We start from the raw sequence: 22542 nt of genomic DNA, 5'->3' as shown, positions 1-22542 counted from the left end.
TTCTCTCATCTGTCACCCACAGCCGACTCCCACAAGGAATGGCCACAATCACAGGTTCTGTCCAAAGGACATACAGTATCTTGGTGTACAAAAACAGTGAGTAGGGAGACAAAGAGCGGGCAATTCCCCGGGGGAGCTGCAGGAGCTGTCTCAGAGCAGCCAGTGCTGTCCCAGCTCTGGGACACAGCCCCAGGTTCTCGGGGCTGCCTGGAGTGCAACCAGGCAAATGCCAGTTTCCTTCTGACCTATTACTATATTAAACTTCCCTTAGAAAATGACACAGACAACTGATGGAGCAGGACTAGACAGTCTAATATCAATTGCAAAAACTGCAGGAGGTTAATTAGGTTTACTGAATAATTATTTAAATCATTGCAACTGAACTAAACCCCAAACCCAAAGCTGTGTGCTTGTTTACCTGCCTGGAGATTCTCTGTATCTTGTGGCACTGAAACTGATCTCATCTGAGGTACAGATTTAGCTGCAGATTTAATTATTTCTCCAGTCCTGTATGGCACAGCCCCAGCCCCTTGGAACGAGGTCTGACTCCCACCAGTCTGCAGGGTACAGACTGCAAATCTGACTGAGAGAGGGAAGAGAGCAGTGGTAAGTGAAGTGACAATGTTGGCATAAGAAAAGAGGGGAAAAACTGACCAGGAATTTATTTAGGCTATAAATTAGAATACCTTTAGCGATTCATGCTATTGCAATTTATTAAAGGATTACTTCCCCCAGCTGCCAAATCACATGTTAAAGTCAACTGCTCTCCATTACACTTCAAATTAAAATGCTGGGCAGGCACAGTGACATCCAAGAAGTTCACTGATGTGACCTTGGATAGGCTGATAGCTATGCTCTGGTAAATAGTCTCAGTTTGAATTTCCAGAGTTTCCCTGGAGATATCCTTACAAGGTTGCTAATCACTACAGCCATGAGGTTCGGGCAAACTAAGAAGACTAATGATCTTTAGGACGAAACACCAGACATTTATGAAAACAATTATAGGAACCTAGTTCTTGTAACATTGCCCTGGTGACTCTTTTGGTCCTATTCAGATAAACTGGGGAAATCCCCGAAGGCAAATGATCCAGGTGTGTGGTCTACACATGCTGTAACATACTGCTTTTGTACCAAAGAACACAGTGATATTCCATGGTAAGAAGTTGTCTACAAGCAAAAAATATTTAGAAAATCTTACCTCTCTAATATTAAACCACCTAAAAGCAGATTAATAAATATCATCAACTTGCAATGCAGATGTTCAACCTAACTAATCTCAGTTCAACTAAAATATTTTCTAGACAAACATCCAATTTAGGGAACAATTTCAAGGACATGAATAATATGATGTTATTCATCTTCCTTGAGTCATTTCCACAAAGAAGTGTTTTGTTTGCTTGGTCCTTATGACAGATATCTCTAAACAGATTGCATATCCACAGAAACTTGCCACAATCACCAATTCACTTCTGCCTTCTTTCAGTGTACTTCTTTATTTTATGAAACTTCCAGTTGTCTCTATATAGATTCAGGGGATGTGTATGTAAGAAAAAGTTACAGAATTTGCAATATAATCCTACCTGAGTCTGTCCTGGAGATTAATTTAATAATTACAGAGGTCAGAAGGAAGATCAAGTGCTATCAACCTGCAGTTCTTCTAAGTCCCCTATAGCTGAATACAGAACTACCTTACTTTATACTATTTACACAGTTATCTTTACTGCTTAACATGAAAATTTACAATATAGGTAAACTTCAGGTAATAAAGCTTGAAAGAATCTTACACGGACAGAACAACCTGCAAGTTATCAGCATCTTTGCATAAAGATTTGGCCCAGGATACAAGTGGCCCAGGGAGTTACTCGTACCTCGATCGTGCTGTGTGCTAAAGGGCTTCAGCAGAAAGCACCTGCTCTAGGATACAGACATTTTCCCCATCCTTACTGGTGTTATGGAAAAACCCTGTTGTACACTGAAAATAAGGTCTTTATACAAAGGTAGCTCGTGTGCTGAATGTGGATGGTACATTCAACTTGAAAAACAAAAGCAGCCTGTAAAAAAGCAACTCTTAGGTCCTAATTATTTTATTGAAGAGCGTTCAGAAAAAATGTGGGTGTTATTTCTCTGGCAAACAAAACAATTACTCAGGAATTTAATGTTCCTTTGGGTCAAAATAGTGAAAGCACAGAAACATGGTAAAAGCAAATACACAGTAATACAGTTTATTCACCTGCAACAACTTTATCTTAAGTATGCTTTTATACAAGAAGTGTCCCTTAGCAGCAAAGCCCTAAGATGTCCCTGCTCACTCCCATCTCTGGATGGGAATTTGTTATCCCCTCAGTTATGCTGGCACAGCTGTTTGCAGAACATACTATAAAACAGACCACTGGGATAATCCCAGTTTAAACCACCACCACTTCTCTCTGGAGGGATATTTTTAACCTGCAACCCCAGAAGCAGTTGTATCAGCAAACTGGAGAGAGCAGACACTGCAATATGAGGAGAGTAGCAAGCAGTGGGGAATGAGGAGAGAAAGAGATAAACAGTAACTTCACCAACAGGCTTCACTGCCAAAAAACACCTCATGCAACCAGACACCAATCTCCTCCTGGCTCACACTTAGTGGAATTCTTCAGATGAGAGCGAAATATGCAAAAGTCACATTCAGCACTTTCTGTGCATTGCTTTAAGCAAACAGAAGGTATAGAGAGACTTCTCACAAGGAAAATATTGCACAGAGAGAAATCAAGGGCCATTTTCTAATGCTTGTTTATAAAGTCCAAGGTATTTCTGGATAAAAGTAACACATTCTAAAAATACTATCTTTAGAAATACAGAAGTTCTTTTCTCATTTCCAAGGAATGGCACTGCAGTTTAAATTTCCCACGCTGATATTTATGTCTAAAGACATTTTGATTTCTTTAAAGATCAGAAAAATGTTTCACTCATCTGCTATAGGTAGCGGGCCAACCTGGAAAACCTAAAAGGCTCTTATAAGGTATCATCTTTCTTGCACCTGAGTACATCAGCAGGCTCTGCAGCCTTCCCTCCTGACCCTCCTAGGGGCTTGAGGGGAGGGACCCAACACCAGCTCTGGTATGGTGCAGCTCTAACCTGGGATCAGGCTGCTAAGATTTGGGAGATGTTTTGAGGGACTGAGAAGGAGTGTTTACACTTAGTCTCTGACCTGGGTTATGTCTTAGCTCTGCTGTGGGTACAACTGTGCCCAGCCTCACCCCTTGCTGCTCCTGCCCTGCTGCCCCAGCTGTGGGGCTCAGCCTTGGCCTGGGGCATCAATAGGGACTCAGCAGAGAATGGGGGCTCTAGGCTGAGCCAGGCTCCCTGCAGCCACCCACTAGGCTCACCCAGCATGGGCATAGTGGGACTGCACCCCGCAGGGAGGCACTGCCACCCCCTGTGCCCAGCTCGTTGTCCCTCCCTGAGCAGCCCATCCATCTCTGGTACTCCCTGACAGAGTCATGTGCTGGGCCCAACAGACATTGATCAAAGGTGACTTTCTATCAGACAGGTTTTGTGAGAATTCAGTGTTTTGCAGATTGTCAGACAATCCATAAGGCCATTAATAGGATAGCTCAGTACAGAAGATGAAGCACAGCATTTCAATGAGTACAGCAGGTTCCAGAGGCACCTGTTGATGTTTTAAATAATAGGACATCGGCTTCCAACCTTGCAAGAATACAATGTGAATGAAAGAAACAGCTGTTGTGTTCACAGCACGTTTGGTTAAGGACCGTCTCTGCTGTAGGCAAAGTTGTCAAGAGACCTGTGGTTATCCCCTTTGCTTTGCACCTCTTTGCTTTGCACCATCCATTTTCCATTTTCCAGAAAGGCATCTGCCACAGGTGGGTGAAAATCATCTTGATTCAGTATCTCCTCCAAAAAACACTACCCTCCCACATTAAAACAAAGCTTAAAACTTCATCCAGGGTAGCATTTCTGGTATTCCCAGCTGTGATGTGATGAAAGGTCTGTGGCCTTCTGGCACCAAGGAGACAGACTGATTATTCCATGTCTTCTCTGACATGAGTTGATCGTTGCTTCTTCAGAAGCTAAGTGGTCTCCATCAGGCTTGCATGCTAACAAAGTAAGGACAACTCTGCTGCGGCTGTTTTCTGCATTGGCTCAAGACAGTGATGGAGCAGGTGACACCAGGCGAAGATGTTTCCTTCTGACAATGGATTTGAGAGATGCTGAGATCTCTCTGTATCGAAGCCCATACAGGAATGGGAACAAAACTTTAGGCAGGATCATCAGGACATTGCAGACTGTCAGGGCGATCCATATTCCCGTCTGCGGTCTGATGACAAAGTTAATGCACAAGAATGATTGCACAAAAAGGGCCAGGAGTGGAAAGAAGTAAAAAAACAACACGGTGTTGTGCATTAAGAATGTTACACTGGCTCTGGAGCAGATGCCTTCCCATATACCTGATTGTTTGGTTTTGAAATACAGAATAGCATAGCAGCAAAATATCAGAGACAGGCAGAGGAAAAGAACTGTGGTAGAAAGCCAGAAACAGAGTTTCACAGCATCAGTCCCATTCAGAGTTAATGTCAGTATTACTGGAACAGAGCACGTTTCCAGGACACAGGGCACAAAGCTGTGAGTGCTCGATAGCACCAAGAAGAAAATCCCAGGAAAAGCCCCAGAATACATCCACAGTAATACAATGATTTTTTTAGTTCGTGAAGGAGGCAAAATAGCAACATAGCGCAAGGGAAACAAAATAGCTATGTATGTGTCCAGGACTATTGCAGCAGCTGTGAACAATCCTCCACAGTAAGCCACTGCCAGCAAAAATAATAGGAGGACACAAGCTTCCTTTGGGAGATGTACATGTGCTGCATAGAGAGCAGCTGACAGGGTGTAGAACAGAAGGTAGATCAGATCAGAAAGCAGAGCATTTCCCAGCAGCATGTACCTTGTTTCCTGACGGATGCTAAACCTAGAGAAGATCACAAACAAGATGGTAGGAATGATGAGGACACCTGTCACGAGGCAGACAGCTGGAGGAATTAAAAACATCTTCATGTTTGAGCCCGGTGGGTTGAGAGCCCATTCCTCCAGCAAATAGTGCAAAGAAATGTCATCCAAATTTGAGGAACTGTTGAACTCTGTCTTCCTGTGCTGGTATGCAGTTGCATTCACTCTCTTTACTGGAGTGCAGGCAGATAAGGCCATTTCCTTGGGATTTTGGGATGATTGTATGACTTACAGAAAGCAAGATCTTCTACACTGAGTCCTTAGAAGGGCAAACGTAGCAGAGGATCCAAAAAGCAGATGATTTCTGTAGCCAGTTCTACCAGCTCTTCTCAGGAACAGAAAGCTGAAACTTGTAATGAATTCTGTCATTCCAAAAGATGTTTTTGCTTAAAGTGAAGATTTTCTTTTCTTTCTGCAAAATCTAATGCTTACAGAAGAGAACGAATCTTGGTGTGCTTAAAAAAAAGTCTAAATCTCTCAGCTAGCTCTTTGATCAGAAATGAACATGCGGCTCATTTTCAGTAATTTGAGTTTGTTCTCCTCACATTATCAGTCCAACGAGGTAGATGAAATATTAGCTTGATTAAACAAATACAGAATCATACAGATGAAAATTCCAAGCAGGAGAGTCTCAAGTGTCACTGGGCGATGTTTTGTATCAGTTTGTAGGCAACAACACAATCCATTTGGAGGGATCAATAGAAAAGGCTCTCAACCCTGTTGTAAAATCATGTCACAGTCGCTCTAGTGAATGAAATTATCTTATTTATAGATGACAAACATTTTTGCTTCAGTGATTCAATTAATGTTATTTACAGATGATAAACCTTCCCCTACTTAATGCATGAGATACAAACACTGAAGTCTCATCTATTGCAGATTTACAGTCAATCTGTGAATTGTCTGGGATGAGTGACATACACTACCATGTACCAGCCTACCCTGCAGCAGACTTGGCATTTCCAGTGTCCATTTGGAGATTAATTCTTGGTTTGCTGGCCAGCACACTGCTGCTGCACTGCACTTCTTTTACTATCACATCTTAGTACAAGAGCTGGAGGTGCAATGAGACAGTGGTGAGGGATCTGGACTGTGAAGGCAGAACTCTTCAAGTTCTTCCAGGCCTCGTCTGATCAGGAGAAAAGGTAGTTTTTTTAACAGGCTAAACACTGGCTAATATTGCTTCAGTTTTAATAAAAAAGACTGTATTGATGCAGTTGCTCATCATCTTGTGTGATGCAAAGGACACAGCAGCACTATTTTATTTCATGGCCTACATCTCCTGCAGTTGCCTGTGCACACCACAGAAAGCAGTGCACTCCTGCTACCACAGCCTGTTTTTTTTGTTGTTTACTTGAGGCATAAGAAGCAAAGACAGGGGATCTGCAGAATATGCAGCTTTGTCAACTCCCAGCTCTAGCTGCTCTTCTCACTGGTGGTACAGGTCTACCCTGGGGCTTTTAAAGTAATGATAAACATCAAAGGATTACTCCCAGTGTTTGAAACATTGTAAGTGCACAAGCCAAAAGGTCTGATAAAATAAGTAGCCAATGAAATCTGCGGCTGCTCGGCTAGGTTGAGATTATTTATTTAGGTGTCTAAAAATAAAAAAGTCTAAATTCAGATGATCTTTTTGGCAGTCCTGTTAAGTCTACCAGGACCTCCCACATTCACCAGCATAGTCAAACTTTCAACTATTCTTTCAAGTAAGATCTTCCTTCTCAAGTAATACGGATTCTACTACTGACACTACAAGAGCAGAGGGAAGGCAGCTCCTTCCTTACCATGGCATTACTGTATTCCCACTTTCCCCAGTAGGGCCAACACACAGCAATGCAGCATGCTTCCCTCTGTGGGAGACAGGGCACGGTCTCACCTCGCGGAAAGACGTGCTGGGCCATGGACATGCTGTCTCAGGGCATGCCAAGTAACAAAGCAGACAGCTTATGAAACTCAGCACCAGTCATCAAATCTTGTGCACATTTCATTTCCTTACACACTGATAGTTGGCATCCACGGAGCTGTATGTTAATAGAGTTTGACAGGCTGCACCATATGGAACAAAGGGATAGGAGGAAAAATCAATTATAATTTTAAGCACAGCATTTCAGATGCTATGATGCCTGGGTAGGCAAAAGAGGAGGTGAATATTTTTGCTCGCTCAGTCCTGCATCCACTGAAAAGTGTGTGAACAATATTGATGTGATTACACATTTGGCTTAAGGCCATGCCCTGCATCTATCAGTGAGTCATGACAGTTACACCTGAAGTAGACAATAGCACTCAAACTGTTGAATTATACTATTATTGCAAAAAGGAAGGGAAGCAATGAAAACTCAGGTGTGTGTGAATCACTCCCAACTATCATTTCAGACTTCTAATAACAGTGGAAGTGTTTGCTGTCTCCCAGCTCATGGTATTCCAAGAACGTCCTATTAATGGGTAGATTCTCACATTTCCATATAAAATCACAGCTGTATTTTCCACCAACTGGTTAGACTAAATGTGAATAAACATTCATTGTCATCTCAGCCGCACACTTTTGGCTAATAGAAACAAATGCAAATATAATACACATTTACAGGGGTGTCCAATGCAGCAAAGTATTTCGGAGTGATGTTACACAGCACTATAGTTCTGCTAGTATGTATCTCAAGGGGCCCTTTATATATAGAGAGAGTTGTTTAAATAACAAATAACTGTTATTTTTTGAGTCTAATTGTTTTTCCCCTGATGCCTGAAAGGAACATCATTATAGTGGAGCTTTTCCTATGTCTCAGGTAAAAGAGATAGTTACCCTGAGCTCTAAGTCCCAGCTACATCTGGGAGGGGAACAAACACTGACATCCTCACTTCTGAAAAGTGCCAAGTGAAAGTGGTAACTGCACCAACCTTCAGCTGAACCACCTTTTAAAAATCCACTTCTACAGCCACGACAGTATAAATGCAAATAATGTAAGGTAAATAATGTGAAAAGTAAACAAAGGTTGGAACTTGCTAGTTATTCTGCAGTAGCTAATTGCAGGTTAACTCTTAGCTGAGAGCCTCATGACAAATGCAAAGCAGCTCACAACTCATTTAGCTCTCATGCAAAGAGTACCACAGAGCCCACAAGACACCACCAGTTCACAGCCTTGCTTCCCTGTGCTCAGCTATTCTTCTGCTACAGCCTACGGATGGCAGGGTAAACCCTGTGGCATGAGTTTGTGCAGCTTTAATTGTGCTACTGTAAAAGTCTTATGAAAGCAGGGAGGCTTTAGTTTTACAAAAATGGAAAAGAGCAAGTAACTGGAAGACAGATTCAACCCCATCAGACCTGGGCAAATTCAGTCAAAGGTACTGCCTGAAGATTTCCACAGGGGCTTATAACTGCTCAGTACAGTTCTGTTAGATTTAAAAATCTGAAAAGTTGGTGTCCTAGCACACTGTTATACACCCCGAATAGGCGGCTCTGGAGAATATCTGGCTGCTATCTCCTCATTTTCTTAAGCTTAGGAGGCATTTTCACATCTGGACCATTTGCAAGGGGCTGGCAGCTCTGAAGACCACTCCTGAGGTTGCAGAACTTAGCTCCTTGCCATTGTGTCTCCGTGTTCAATATTTGGTGGTGCCAACCTGAATGATTCTCCTGCAATTTCCTGTAAACCTGGCTTTAATGCTCTGTTATTGATTTTTTTAAATGCTCACTGGTAAATTTATGTAAGGTGGATGCACTTTTTACATATCTTGCTGATTCAGACCTACAGTATTAGCAGCCCCTCTTCTGGCTCAATAGAGTATGTATTGATTTTCAAAGTGAGTCACAGACTGCTAATTACTTATTTCTGCTTCAACTGACATCCTACTGAAAGCTTAGTTATCTTATCTGTTCAGTCTAGGAGATCTAAGAAAGCATCCATTCAGCCACATTGAACACTGTAAATACTGCAAGAACTATACACCATTATATGCTGTTACTGATTACAAACAGAAAAGGTCAGAAATATTACTGTCTTACAACACTTGGTATGAACTTAACTGTGTACACACAGAGGGAAGCTTCCTATTTTACAAATAATTTAGTGTAAACAATTCAGCAAGTCAGCAAGCACACTGCCACCATGACAGGGAAGCACCATACAAGAAAAGAAAGCCAACCAGAATAATGCCAAGATTTCCCTAGCCCAAGAGATTGTGTTAGGAGGGGATACGCATAGGAAGCGTGTGACAAAGTTGCATGCTCACATTCTCCTCCGAGGTTTCCTGGGTGCCATCACAGCACAGTCTCACTGTGAGCACGGAGCCTTTGACATGGCTGCCTGTTCGAGCATCTCTCACCCAGTTCTAGCCTAGGAAATGATACTGAGGTTTGAGTCTGGCCCAGAGTCTGAGCTGCTGGGCCAGGAGCACAGGAAGAGCACTGTAGAAAAGCCAACTCCAAGTTCACCACATGTCGTTGAACCAAAGCGTTTTAGATGAGGCAGTCGGGTCCAACAAATAAATGTTTTCACTGGAATGTTGTTTCATGAGGATATTTCCAGCCATGTTTAGTAACAGAGCCTAGAGCTCAGAAGCCTTTATGTGCTACTGTAGTTTCTTTAACTTCCTTTCAAAAACGCCACCTTCTGGGTTTATCTAGGTCCAGAAAGCATCTCACTTGCTGAGGAAGCTCTCTCAGCCCTGAGTAGCAAAGTGCCCCTGAGCAGGCCAGCTTCTACCAACAGGGCAGAGAACCAGCCATAATTTTCTTGTATCTGAATCTATATACTCACTTTGGGGACAAAAGGAGCTGTTCGTGAAAAAAAAACAAGTTTAACTGTACTGTTTTTTTCTGGTTGAACTTTCCATTTTTTTCTCTTTTAAACAGAAAGTCAATAAAAAGACAACATTTTTCAAAACCTTTAAGACTCCTTCTAAACTTTCCTGCAAGCCTTTTCAGGGTTGGGACCTGCAGGGGAGAGGTACAGCTTGACTGTCCTAGTCTTATTGTCCTAGTCTCCATGTCTCAGCTCTCTGTCTCCACTTGGCTCCAGAATGCCTTGCTTGTTATTTGCTATAGATAAGAGACATATGCATTGCTCTTGGAACTGTACAAAGTTCACAAATCAGGCACAGCAATTACTAAGGGTAGGGAAGTAAAGAAATGGGTGTGAAAACTAAGCCCAGATTACGATTATTTTAAAGGTCAAATTAAACCTGAAAAAAAGGAAAAGAGGATTAGAAAGTTCTGGTTTAAAACACTGTGATGAGGCTCCAAAACAAAAGAAAGGACATTGACAGAGCCTCTGGAAAGACTCAGCATTAAATCCCTGAGTCACTTTTTCTAATTCCAAATCCCACAAGGCCATGGTGATCATGCAGCCAAGGTAAATTTTGTACCACATCTGCCTTGCAGGTGCAGGGGGTTGGAACTTGAGGATCTTTAAGGTCCCTTCCAACCTTAATGATTCTATGATTCTATACTGAGAATTATTAATCTGATGACAGAAGAACAGAATTTTGGAAAATTTGACAAACACTTCCACAAAAGGTTAGAGAAGTAACACAACCTGAACCAAAAAAAAGTGCCTCTAAATCCCAGATACCACCTACTTTCCTGCAGGTCACTGCTTGGCCCTGGCTGCTGCAAGCTGCAGCTGGAGAACTCACCCATTTTCAGCTCCTGAGCCTGGCTAGGCAACACAAGACATGTTTTCCTCCTCTGCCACAATGCCTCTTCTGTGCTGAAAACACCTACATGATTCATCCACTAACATGTTTTCGTGTGACAAACTGCAGATATGACCAGAGATTTATGGCAAGCAACTGCTAGCTTGGTCATTTACAGATAGATCGATGGGACACCAAGAGAAGCCATCCTAGACTGTTTCTTACATTTAATGATCTCTCCTTCCTACCTACTTGCCGTAACAATGCATTTGTGAAACAGGAGATAGGGCTTGCTAAATAAGGCCTATTGTAAAACTATCATCCTTCTTTCCTAAATAATTTAATTTGTAAGGAGGAAGCATTCTAAAATTACAAAGACTATTTAAATTAGGCATTTACAGGATTTACCTGCAGAAATCTAACATCTTTAAGTAAAAATGATAACATATCACTCCAATTTGAGGATTTAGCAGCTATCAGAAGAGATCAAATCCATATTCAGTATCACACAGAATCATAAGCAGAACTAGAAATACACATTTGAATTCATGAATCCTTAACTCCTCGTTTAAGTCAGGGAGAAAGATCTTTCTCCTGAGAAAGTTTCTCAAATGGGGGAGCTACATACATCCACTGACCTCCTAAGAGCATCCTTCCATCACAGGCTGTCTGTCTTTCTGGTGGTGGCTGGCATGGAAAATTTTCTTTTTCCTGTCTCACCAGCAATGATCTCCAACATAACCTAGGAAGGACTGCTGCAGCCAGGAAAAAGCAGAAGGTGTTTGGCTGTGTCCCTGCCCTAACATGTTTTGTCTCATATAAAAAGTCAGGCAGTCCAGGAGAGGTTTAGCATGGTATTTTCTTAAAGGATGATTTGATGAGAAGGGAGACATATGGCTGGAGAGTTTAAAGTGCAAGATAAAATGAAATACCAGAAGAGAGAATAAAGGAAAAAAGGGTACAAGAGACAGGTTGGCATATACAGGCAGACACGCAGGGGCTGTAATGGTGATGCAGTAGAAGGAGGACCCCAGCCACAGCTGTACAGTGTCACAGACCTCCCTGACAGCTGGCAAGAGTTCACCTGCACTGTGCAAGCTGGGGGGCAAAGGCAATTTAGGAATCAACATAGAAGGAAAATGGCTAGAAGTGTAGAAAAAGAGACAAAAGGTAGAAACAGAGAGAAAAGCTAGAAAAAGAGAAAAGGAAGGAAAAAAGTAGCGTGAAAGAAAAGATGTTATCTCTTCCTATTCATGCCTTTTGATGACAGATTGTGAATGAACAGGTACAATCTGTACAGGGCCCAGACTAGCACAAAGCACAGTACCATCCTTTGGAGGATTGAATCTCGCTGCCAATGTTCAGGTGGATCCTTCCCAGCTCCCAGCACTATACCTAGGAATGGCAGTGGTTCCCAGGTGGCAAATACACTGAAGCAACATTGCTTCTCTGAAATATCTCTGCCCAGAGGGAGACACTGACCTTATCTCACACTGATGAAGCAGGTGCCAGGCACTGCCACCATATGGCAGGGAGATTAACTGCCAGCATGTGCTGAATAAGAGTCACAATCTCTTATTAGCCAAGCAGGGGATATGCCGTGGGTCACACACATGGTGCCATTCACAAGCTCTGTTGTCCCCTCCCAGCAGCTCCTTTGTTACTTATCCAGCACAGGTGCTTAAGAATTAGATATTCCCCACATGAGGCTTGGCTCTGCCCTGCCCTTGTCCCAGTGACTTTGCGCTGCTCCCACTCCTTCCCATAGCAATGCCCTGTCCTCTCACACAGGATATTCACACTTCATGGCAGGAAAGCAACGTTAGGGAGGGAGGAAGAACATAAATGTTGGAACACAAATGCTCCAAACTCATAAAGTAAAGGGATACTACTTTTTTTAGGCAAGATTACCAGTGTTTGGTTATGTAAACCAACACCAGTCTCTATCTCCTGGTGACATCTGCAGTCACAAGGCACAGGGCACATCACCCTCTGGTATGCCCTGAATTTCTCACCACGCTGGCAAAGTTGCAGCTCACAACCGGGAGAGGACTGAGGCACGGAGAGAACATGGCTGAAGGCAGCCAGCAAGCTGAGATCTTCACTTAACACTGCCAATTTTATTTCTAGTTTAATTGTTTTGTTCTTCTCTAGTCCAAGTTCCAGTTCATTAAAGGATGTGCATGAGGAGCATCAGAGAAGACACGTCCTCTTGTTTTCTTTGGTATTGTCCTCAGCTGCACCTAGAGCCAACAAAGGCTCAGTGAACAAAGATAAATGGTAACTGATGAAGAACTAAGGCCAGGTGTATTTTCAGCAATTCAACACAAATCATGCTGAAAAGAAGTAGCAGTGGCAGAAATTAGCATTTTGTATCCTGAGTCTTGGTTCAGGGTCAGCATTTTGCACTCTCTTGTCAGTCTCTCTGTCCTTTTGTAAGCATTGCTACCTACTTACATGGTAGCCAGCTCCAAACTGCCTCCAGGTAGCTCAGACATAGCTCAGCTATCCAAAGGCAAATGAGAGCTCTCCTGTGAGAGCTCATTGTATTTACAGCTACTGGGGGCACCTAGAAAACAATTTTTCTAACCCATTCTCAGCATTTTCCCAGGGAATTCCTAGGTCGTAGTAGTTTGGCTACTTTTTCCTTCTTGAAGCAGCAGTTTCTTGCTCCAAAGAAAACATTTCAGTGCCAGCCCAGACCAACAGATAGCAACCAAGAGGAATATAAAGATGCACAAACCTTCTATAGATCACAAAAGCTGCAAGACAACATACACAGGAAACAAATGAATTAGCAACCCATTCTAATGAGCCATTTTAACAAGCTGTGAGTCGAACTAGATCAGAACTGCACCAGTCTCCCACTAAAGTCCCTCAGCAATGCTCAGAGGCAGGTGAGGGGCACCCACCCCTGTGCATCTCCCATTCCTGGAAGCGCTACCTCCACTGGATGTCATGGTTGTCACCCCAACACTAGCTGCCCTGTGACTTCTTCCCTTTTCAAACACTTGGCTTTCCTAGGAAGCTTTTCAGTCCTGCCTGAGCTGTATTCAAACCAGCCCTGTTACATCAGTGCCAGCTACAGCACAGCAGCTGTGGAATTATGAGTGCTCTCCCCCAGGACACCACCTCAACCCCAGCCACTTGTGTCTCTTCATTTCCTACCAAGTATTGTGCCAAGTCCTTCTGCATCCATTTCTGAGATGAGACACTCTCTCTGCTTATTCCTCTTTCCTGCCTGCTACTGGAGACAGAAGTGATGGTGAAAACAAGATGCACAAGGCCAGCTTTCATCCCCAGCTCTCTGTCCTGGAAGTCTCCTGCACCATCGCTTTGTGAACCACTCTAGCACCTGTCAACAATCTCTGGAGGGCAGCCTCTCACATACACCACTGAGCCCCACTTTCAATAAAAGCACATATGGATCTAAGGGTGTTTCTGTTGTTGGCAGCCCAAGGAGCTGAGAAATCAGTGTAAGGGGAAGGCCCTCTGCTCCTGTAGCCTCAAATGTGCACCACCAGTAGTCCAGGCTGTTGACAGAAACCAAAAGTTCTTGAACTCCAGCTGCTTGCTTGGGCTGGCACAGGAGCTGCCTGATGCATGGCCTACATTTGGTTTCACAGCAAGTGTCTCACCTTGACACTTTAATGAAAACATTACTGAAGCAGTGACCTCAGTCCTGAAGTGAGAGGAATGGCATGTAAGGACAGACCAGAGGAAGGTAAGAATCCTTGAGGCTACATCCCAAGCTGTTTACTGGTGAGATTCCCAGGCACACTCACCCTGTTCCCAAAATAGACAGAGGTCTGTCCCATGATTAGCCATCAATAAATACCAGCCTGGGGACCTTCTCCCCACCAAGCAAAGCCTTTCGACCTGCCAGAGAGCAGTGTGCAGCAGGTTAACTCCTTCTTTATCAGACTCAGCACTAGGTCCTTGGAGCCTCACAGGGTATCTGCAGGCATCCAGAATTAACTTGGCAGACTCTAATTTCATAATTACCCAACAAAAAAGTTGGGTTAGCTCTAAAGCTTGCCTTCCCTTCACAAATTCACACTGGTAATAACTCTTAAAAATTGTCTTATCTGCAATCCACATGCCCTCATCTTTTCCCAGCTTCTGGTTCCAGCCTTGAGATTGCCCAGATTGTCCTTCTGTCCTTTCAAGACCTCTGCACTAACTACACTAATCCTCAGTAAGCAATCAAATCTCCCCATCTGTGCTTTTACTATTTCCCTTGGCACCATGGTATTATTTCTCTGTTTTAATTAACTGGATGCCTTGTCAAGACTTAGCTGCTCTGATTTCTCATTATGTTATCATAATACCATTTAGCAACACCACCCTTCTCAGCAAGGAAAACTGATTCCAGGCCCTTGAAGTCGGCACAGTGAAACAAAGAGCACTCACCAGGGCCCACAGCAATATTCATTTGTATTCTTGTTAACCTGCTGCATTTCCTTCCCAGTGAATGTATCAGTTCTTGCCTACTCACAACAGCACACTTTATGTTTTCTTATTTTGCTTTTGATGGCTAAGATAACTTCATTTCAACTTTGTAACCCCTCTGTGCATTGCTTGATGAATGCCCCTTACATGTACCATATTAGTGACAGTTTTAATTCATTTATTACCAGCATCTCTTGTTAGCACCCGGCACCATTGTTTGCTCTTTTCCCATCGAGCAGGTCATTACTTCAAACTGTCCTGAGCTTATTTCAAGCTTTCCAGCAGACTAAGACCCAAAGTCCACAGGTCACCTCACAAAATGAGAAGGAACACTTCTGGTTTTGTTTCAATACAGACATTTCCAAGCCTGCTTAGCTGAGATGACCTTATGAGCAGCAGTGACTGAGGACAGCAGTAGCACCCAGCTCTGCAGTGGGGTCTGTGTGCTGTGCTGAGGCAGGACATAAAATTCCTCCATCTAATCCCTTTATTGCAGTCCCTAACTTCTTTCTTACCTCAGCCTTAAACACACTCAGTCTCAACAACACCTCGGTCTCACTCTTCCTCAGGCCTGTATTCATCTCTTAAATTGTTCTGTGGTTCCTGCAGGTGCCGTGAGTCTCTGTGCACAAAGCATTGAGTTAGCACCAGGGGCCTGTTCTGCATTAACTCCTGGCCAACCACTTGGTGAAACTCCCTTTGTAAGCACCCGCACACCAGCAGAACTAGATACAGTCTCTGCTCCACATCCATCAGGTTCATTTATAAAGCTCTGGAGTGGCTGTGTACCACTAATGGTGTGTGTCATCCTCTGGGAATAGCTAGCACTGGGAAGAGATGTGTGAAAGGAGTTCACCTGCATGGAGCTCATGGCAGGAAGATGAGACTTGTGGCAGGCATCCTGCAATTTAACACTAGGCAGCAAAACATAAGAACCACAGGAAGGTGCTACTTGGACAAACAGCAGTCACCTGGAGGACCAAAAAACAAGGAAGTATTTTCTGCCACACTCCAAGGCAGAGACCTCCAAAACTGGCCTCATGTGGGCTTGTCATAGGTAGAATAATCAGAGGGAACCTCTCTCAATATTCTTCGACCAAAGCCAAATCTGAGGTTGATTAATTCAAGTATTTAAATGTTAATAGAGTAATGTCAATTCACATCCTCTGAGAGTTTATTTCTGTGGTTTTTTTCCCTTGAGGAAACCTTGCTAGATGTAAAAATATTAAACACAATAGGTGCAACAAGACAAATGACAAGGCTGTAATGTCATTGCTTTCTCTTTTATTCATGAACATGCATGGCAACCTTACCAACCAAAGTCCCAGATGTCAGTATGTTATATGTAGACAAAAAGAACATTTAACAGCCACTTCTAAAGCTCCCATATACATGAAGGCAGGATTTTAAGCATACATGTTCTGACTACAGGCTGACAGGAAAAAAAAAAAGCAGGAAAAAAAAGGTATTTTAAGTAGGTATTGGGTTGCAGGAAGAGGGCTGCCCAGTTTCAGGACTGGAGGAGGCCTGGGTTTGGCCTGTGTGAATCACGGGACGGAAAGTTTGTTGACAAAGCTCAAAGTGAAATTCAAAGCCAAGAAATTGTTTCCATGTTTATATGGAAACATGTTCAATGTTTGATGTGGAGGGCCATCTAGTGGAAAGTCTCTTTGTTTGCAACAACAGCCCAAATAGAGGTAGTATTTTACAACAGACTGAACAAAGGCATTCTTGCCACTCAACGTCTCAGAAATACATTTTACGACCTTTTATTTTTTCAGAGGGAAGCTTCCCTGCTGAGACACTTCAGCACCCGCAGATGAGCCTTTGGAACAAGAAATCAAGCCTGTCTCACTGCAGGATCCTTTGCAACAATGTGTGCATTTCCTACAATTCATTTCCCTTGACTAATGACCAGGAAGTTTTCCTCAAGAAAAAAGAAAAAAGAAAAAGGAAAAAAGAAAAAAAGGAACAACAACAAAGCTCCTAAACCCAGTTTTGTTTTTTGTTCTCATTAATACGAGTTCAAAACAGGCTCAGTGTCACAATCTGGCAGCATGCTGTGGTCATGTAGAAAGACATTAGTACGTATATGACACTGCATTCTAGCTGGTATTTGACTGAATTAACCATCTACCTGTGCTGGCTAATATGCTGTATTTTTCACAGAAATTTTGGGTGTTTCGAACTGGTATTCTCTGGTCAAATGACTGTGACGACCTAGAAAATGCTGGAGTGACTTCAGAGAGGCTCCGAATCATTCACTCAGCTACCCATCTGTGAAGTGAGAAGGGTGGGAAGTGGGTTTTACAGCAGTTGTAGGGTTACCTATAAATCCCCCTACCAATCTGGAAAACAGCTATGATTTCCAGAAGGATGGAAAAATCTCCCACATTTAGGTTTCTACCATTTTTTCTTATTTTTTTTACTACTGGATTAAAGCTTATAAAAATTGCTGCTTAACAGAGAGGTGTTTTTTTCCTCCACTGATTTACAGATAAAGTAAATAGTTCAAGCACTGTAACAAAGCCTGCTTTTCTGGGACCTTGTAATCTGTTGCTAATTAACTGCTTTTGGTACCCAAGATGTTTACCTGCCTGCAATGCTGCTTTTTTGATTTCTAATCAAAGCAGAGTGTTTTTCCCAGCCTCTTTTTCCTCAGTGGAGGCACTTACATGGCCCCTCCCTGCCAGCTTACCACCTAGCTTCATGGAACTTTTAAAAAAAAAGGCAGTATTTTCTGAGAGCTCTCTCACTATCTCAAGATAAGCATGGCTAATTGGTGTAGAAGTTATTAAAAGGAAAGAGCAAGTAGGCAGGTACAAACAACAAGGTTTCATAAATCCTGATGAAATTAAGCTAAAAAAAAAGTTACAACATTGTTAAAAATTATGCTGTTAAAAATGCTTTAAGAGTGTGCAACCAATTACTTCGTTCCACGAAAGCTGATTTTGGATATTTATTTATTTATTATTATGAAGCAAATTAAAACAAAATTATATTAAATATATTAAATAAGAATATGCAGTGTCTGAAAGTGTAGTTTGAACAGTTCTCTAAGCAATCAGTACCTCTCTTGTAAGCACAATACTTAATATAGTAATACAACTTATGCCTAATTCAACCAGCAAAAGGAAAAAACCCAAAGAAATAAAGGGAACAACAAATCCTCACAATTTCCAAAACATTTTTTCTATCTAGAAATATTTCAAATGCTTGGTAAAACAAGAGCTAGTCTTCCTGGCTCCTTTGACTCCACTTTCCTTCTGTTATTGCACGAGTGCACTCTAGATGCACTGCTTACAAACCAGGGAGAAGACAAAGGAGACCCCAGAGCTGTGGCCTTTCACAGCCCCCTTGCTGCAGCAGCCACCCCTGGCAGCTCCCCTGCCCCAGAGGCCCAAGTTGGAGCTGCAGCAGATGTGCTCCCCTTCCCCTGCCTCCTGTCCTCAGCCATGTCACCGCACAGCCCGGCTGTCACCAGCACCTCACCCACAGCTCTGAACGGGGCTGCTGGAGCACAGACAATAATCTATTGCTGGGGTGCTAAAATGCAGTGTCATTATGCCTGTTTGCTTCAGCAGTTAGTCTGGCCCCCCTGTCTTCACAGAAACTGCTGATGATTGCCATAGTCTGACAGGCATAACATCTCCACAGAAGGCTTTTGTCCTCTTACAAACAGCTGAGGATGCGAACTCTGAATTAAAACACACGTTGCTGATCTGCTCATCCCACAGCCTTGCATGCTGAAGGGATGTGACAGGCTAGCACGTCACAATCAGAAATACATCGGATGCTTTGGGTGGAAACAGCAGCCCACTTCAGGCAAAAAGTTCACAACTTCAAATACCTGCTTAGGTGAAGAAGGAAGGTCTTTATGGGACAGGGAAAACAATATTATCAGAGAACACAGGAGCCCTGATCACCATACCTTGGGAGCAAGGTGCAAGGCATAGGGCACACACACTTACCTGGGAGCTGCTGCTGGGAAAGCAGGCGATCCCTGCCCACCTGGCTGCCCACTCCTCCCCTCACCACATGGTGAGGCACTTGTGGCAAGAGCACCACAGAGTCTGGAGCTTGTCTCCTGCCATACTCATGTTTCTGCTTATTACCTGGGCTCTCCCACTCTTAGGAATTGCAGCACCTTGTTATTTTGAGTAATGTCTAATTAGTAGGAGAATGCTTCTGCATGTGGAACAGACTAACCTTTTGGAATTAGGGAAAACATCTGTAATAGGGAAGAGCCAAAGGCAGCTGTACTGGCACTCCTGTGACTGTATCTGCCATGGACCCCCTGCTCTACACAGAGTGAGGAGATGCAGCAACTCTCCTTGTACAGAAAACTTTAGGTTAAAGCAACAAATGAGGAAAACAAGGTCCTCATCCCTCTGTCATTCTCATACCATTTCTGTGACAACATATGTATCTACGTGTGAATCCAGACTTCATTCTTGACTGGGCAACTCATTTAATGAGATGGGGAAGAAGTTAACTCATTTTGTGTCTTGGCTTCTGTCCATTTTGGGATACTACTCTCAGTTAGCTATGAATGGACCAGTCTCTTTGAAACACTGTCAAGCTCCAAATGCCTCTGTGGCCATAACCATGCAGACTATGTGGCTATAACCATGCAGACTATGTGGCTATGACCATGCAGCCAGCAGCATTCCCTACTTCATCTGCCTTCCACTCAAGCTCCGCAAACTCATCAGTCTCCTGCTGCTTTTTTATTCCCACAGTAAAATCTAAGCAGACGTCTTTGAAGCACCTTTAGGTGTCTGATTTTCAAGAGGAGTTGGACTCCCTATAAAGTGTTCCAAACCAAGTGCCTAGAAACAGGGGTGTTAAAAAACAGTAGTCCTTTTCAGAAGTGCAGGAGCTAGCAGTGCTTCTGCCGGGTGAGAAATTGGCATCTCTGAATTAAAGCTCAAGAATAATTTCTGAAACACTGCTCTCAAAGGAAGGTGTCCTGTATCAAGGGTTTAGCACTCCCCTTCACACACAGCAACAAAGAACAGAGCATCATCCACCCTACTATGGTAGGGTGCACTCAGCACTTGCACGCCCCAGCTGAGCTTAGCACCCGGCTCTCTATCCTCCAACACACTGTTTCCCTGTCTCCCAATCACCACACCACCTCTGGCTTGCACTGGCACTTGGCTACGGGTTGGAAAATGGCTACTGCACATTTGTAAGGGAAATATATAATGGTTTAGTATGCTTGAGTACTGCCCAGGCATGTCAGCTGGCTTAGAAACATTAATAATCCCTCTGTGAAAAATCCAATAGCTGGCAGAGATCGTTCTGTTGCAGAGCTATGGCAACAGCCAAACCATGAAGGGACAAAGCTCAAAGAACAGTGCTTCACAAATCACCCCTCTCCAAGTAGTCTGCCAGCTAGAAGACCCATAAAATACCATCCTTTAAAAACTGCTGGCAATTAGTCTAGTTGCAAACCAAACGATGACTTCGGCACTGTCAATACTCATGGTACAGTAATGGAGCACTTTGTCAGAAGATGAGCTCTTTCAGTTTTACTGCATTATTTACTGCACCTGTAAAAATATAGTAATGGTCATATTTCACTTCCTACCACAAACATAATATAATGACTTCAAGAAACACATTTAGAGGTTTCACCTTCCAGCTGTGATGGCAGTTAAGGCAGCAGCAGGCAGAAAGCTTCTGGAGTTAGTCACTACCACCTAGCACACAGGAGGTGGGAAAACAAGAAACACCACCAAACATTTCCAACTCTGCTGGCAATCTGCATTTAAAAATCAGTATTTCATTATCTTCTATGATGTACAACTTGCCACTTTAAAACAAAATTTGGCTGTGACATTTCCACCAACAATATAAATCCAACACACAGATTTGTTTTCAAAATGTGTGTTTGACTGAGTAAATCAACCATAACCACTTCTAACTGCAGTTGCTACCACCTACACTGCTGGTGATTTCAAAGGCTTAATCATTTATCCATCTTCCAAATGTTCCAATTTTTTGCCTATTTTTAAATACCAACTGGCAGATAAGTGGGATTTCATGTACAGCAAGGTGCTACTTGTCACAGTTAGCAAACTGGCTGCAGTGCTCTTTTTCCTCGAGGTCTTACCAACTGTACATTCAGCCAAGAGCTGTGTTCCTTCAGAAGTGGATTTGTGATTTGGTTCTGGGTCCCCATACCATCCATGAGGACTCCTTTGTAAGTTCCTTTGACGAGTATATTATCTACTGTGTGACCAAGCCAGCATCTCTGTGTGATACACTATTTTTACATTGAGACACATAATAAAAGCATACCAATTGAAGGCAGGAGTGGGAGCAGCAGCCTTTCCAGCTCACAGCTCAGTATCCTTGTCTGTGCATATAGCTCTCAACCTGCTGTGCTTTTGCACTCACCCTCACTAACTTTATCTAATTACTCACTTCTCTCTTTTCTGGGTCTTTTGGGGTTTGGCCCACCTTTGATCCCAGCTCTGGCACTTGACAGACTATCCTATTAGAGCCACCAAAATAGTTTTACCCTCACTGACGGTGTCTGGGTATCTATGGCTCCTTCCATCTCTCTTTTTTCAGTTTCCTGACTGAGTCTTTAACAAAGCCTTCGGAGCACTTACTTATACGTACATAGGCAGAGAACGATATAAACTTAAGCAGGAAAACAAGTAATACAGAACAGTCATTAAAAATTTCCTATAACCTTCCCTGAAGTCATCATGCTAGCATCTTCCTCAGCAGAAGCTGAGAAAATTTTTCCTATAGGTTCTACTGGGATGCCTGTGGAATTTTGACTCTCCATGCTTTATGCTGAATGATTGTTTTGCCTTTGAGATGGGGAGCATCTGTTAATGGTAGCAGTTCAATAAACTGGAGGTATTTTTGCCTCACCTAGACAGATGTCTATGACACACAGGCATATCTGGAATGAAAAAGCTCCTGAATACATGCCTCAGATATTTGTATGTAAACATTTCTGTAGTTAGGTCCCTGAGGTGTCACATCCCTCCCAGATGTTGTCTCTGTTCTCTAGAGCCTTGCAGATCTTCATGATTTGGTGAAACAATTATTCCGGAGTTGCTTTTCATAGCATTTAAGGCAGCTCATTCTTTCCCACATTTATTTTACTGGTAAGCATTCATTACCCATGAGCTTTTAGTTTAAAGCAGAAAGTTTAAGGGCAGCCACTGTTCTAATATGAAAAGCTGGAGAAATGTCCTCACCATTTTCTTTTTTCTCAAAATCCCTTTCATTCTCCTTTGAGGCAACAACAGTTTACAATCAGCCATTCATAGTGCCCAGAACAGCAATACTGAGAAGGTGGTCAGTGCCATCCTGGAAGCACCCAGCACTCCTTCCTGCCCTCAAGGGCATGGCTACTGGGGCTCTGAGGGCTGGCTGGCTGGCAGGACAGCCAAGCTTTTTAATAACAGCACAGAAAGGGGCTCT

The 22542-nt window shown here is 43.0% G+C and overlaps 1 protein-coding gene across 1 annotated transcript; it reads right to left on the bottom strand.

Moving 5' to 3' along the window:
* Window positions 1-4146: 4146 nt before the first annotated feature.
* Window positions 4147-5205, bottom strand: GPR148 (G protein-coupled receptor 148). The gene has a single exon (XM_051626528.1). It carries the CDS (start codon window positions 5203-5205, stop codon window positions 4147-4149), a length of 1059 nt encoding a protein of 352 aa, XP_051482488.1.
* Window positions 5206-22542: the final 17337 nt, after the last annotated feature.

This window comes from Apus apus, chromosome 8 (genome assembly GCF_020740795.1).
Source record: "Apus apus isolate bApuApu2 chromosome 8, bApuApu2.pri.cur, whole genome shotgun sequence".
Taxonomy (NCBI): Eukaryota; Metazoa; Chordata; class Aves; order Apodiformes; family Apodidae; genus Apus; species Apus apus.
The sequence above is the reverse complement of the archived record's forward strand: the minus strand, read 5'-3'. Positions and strand labels throughout refer to the sequence as shown.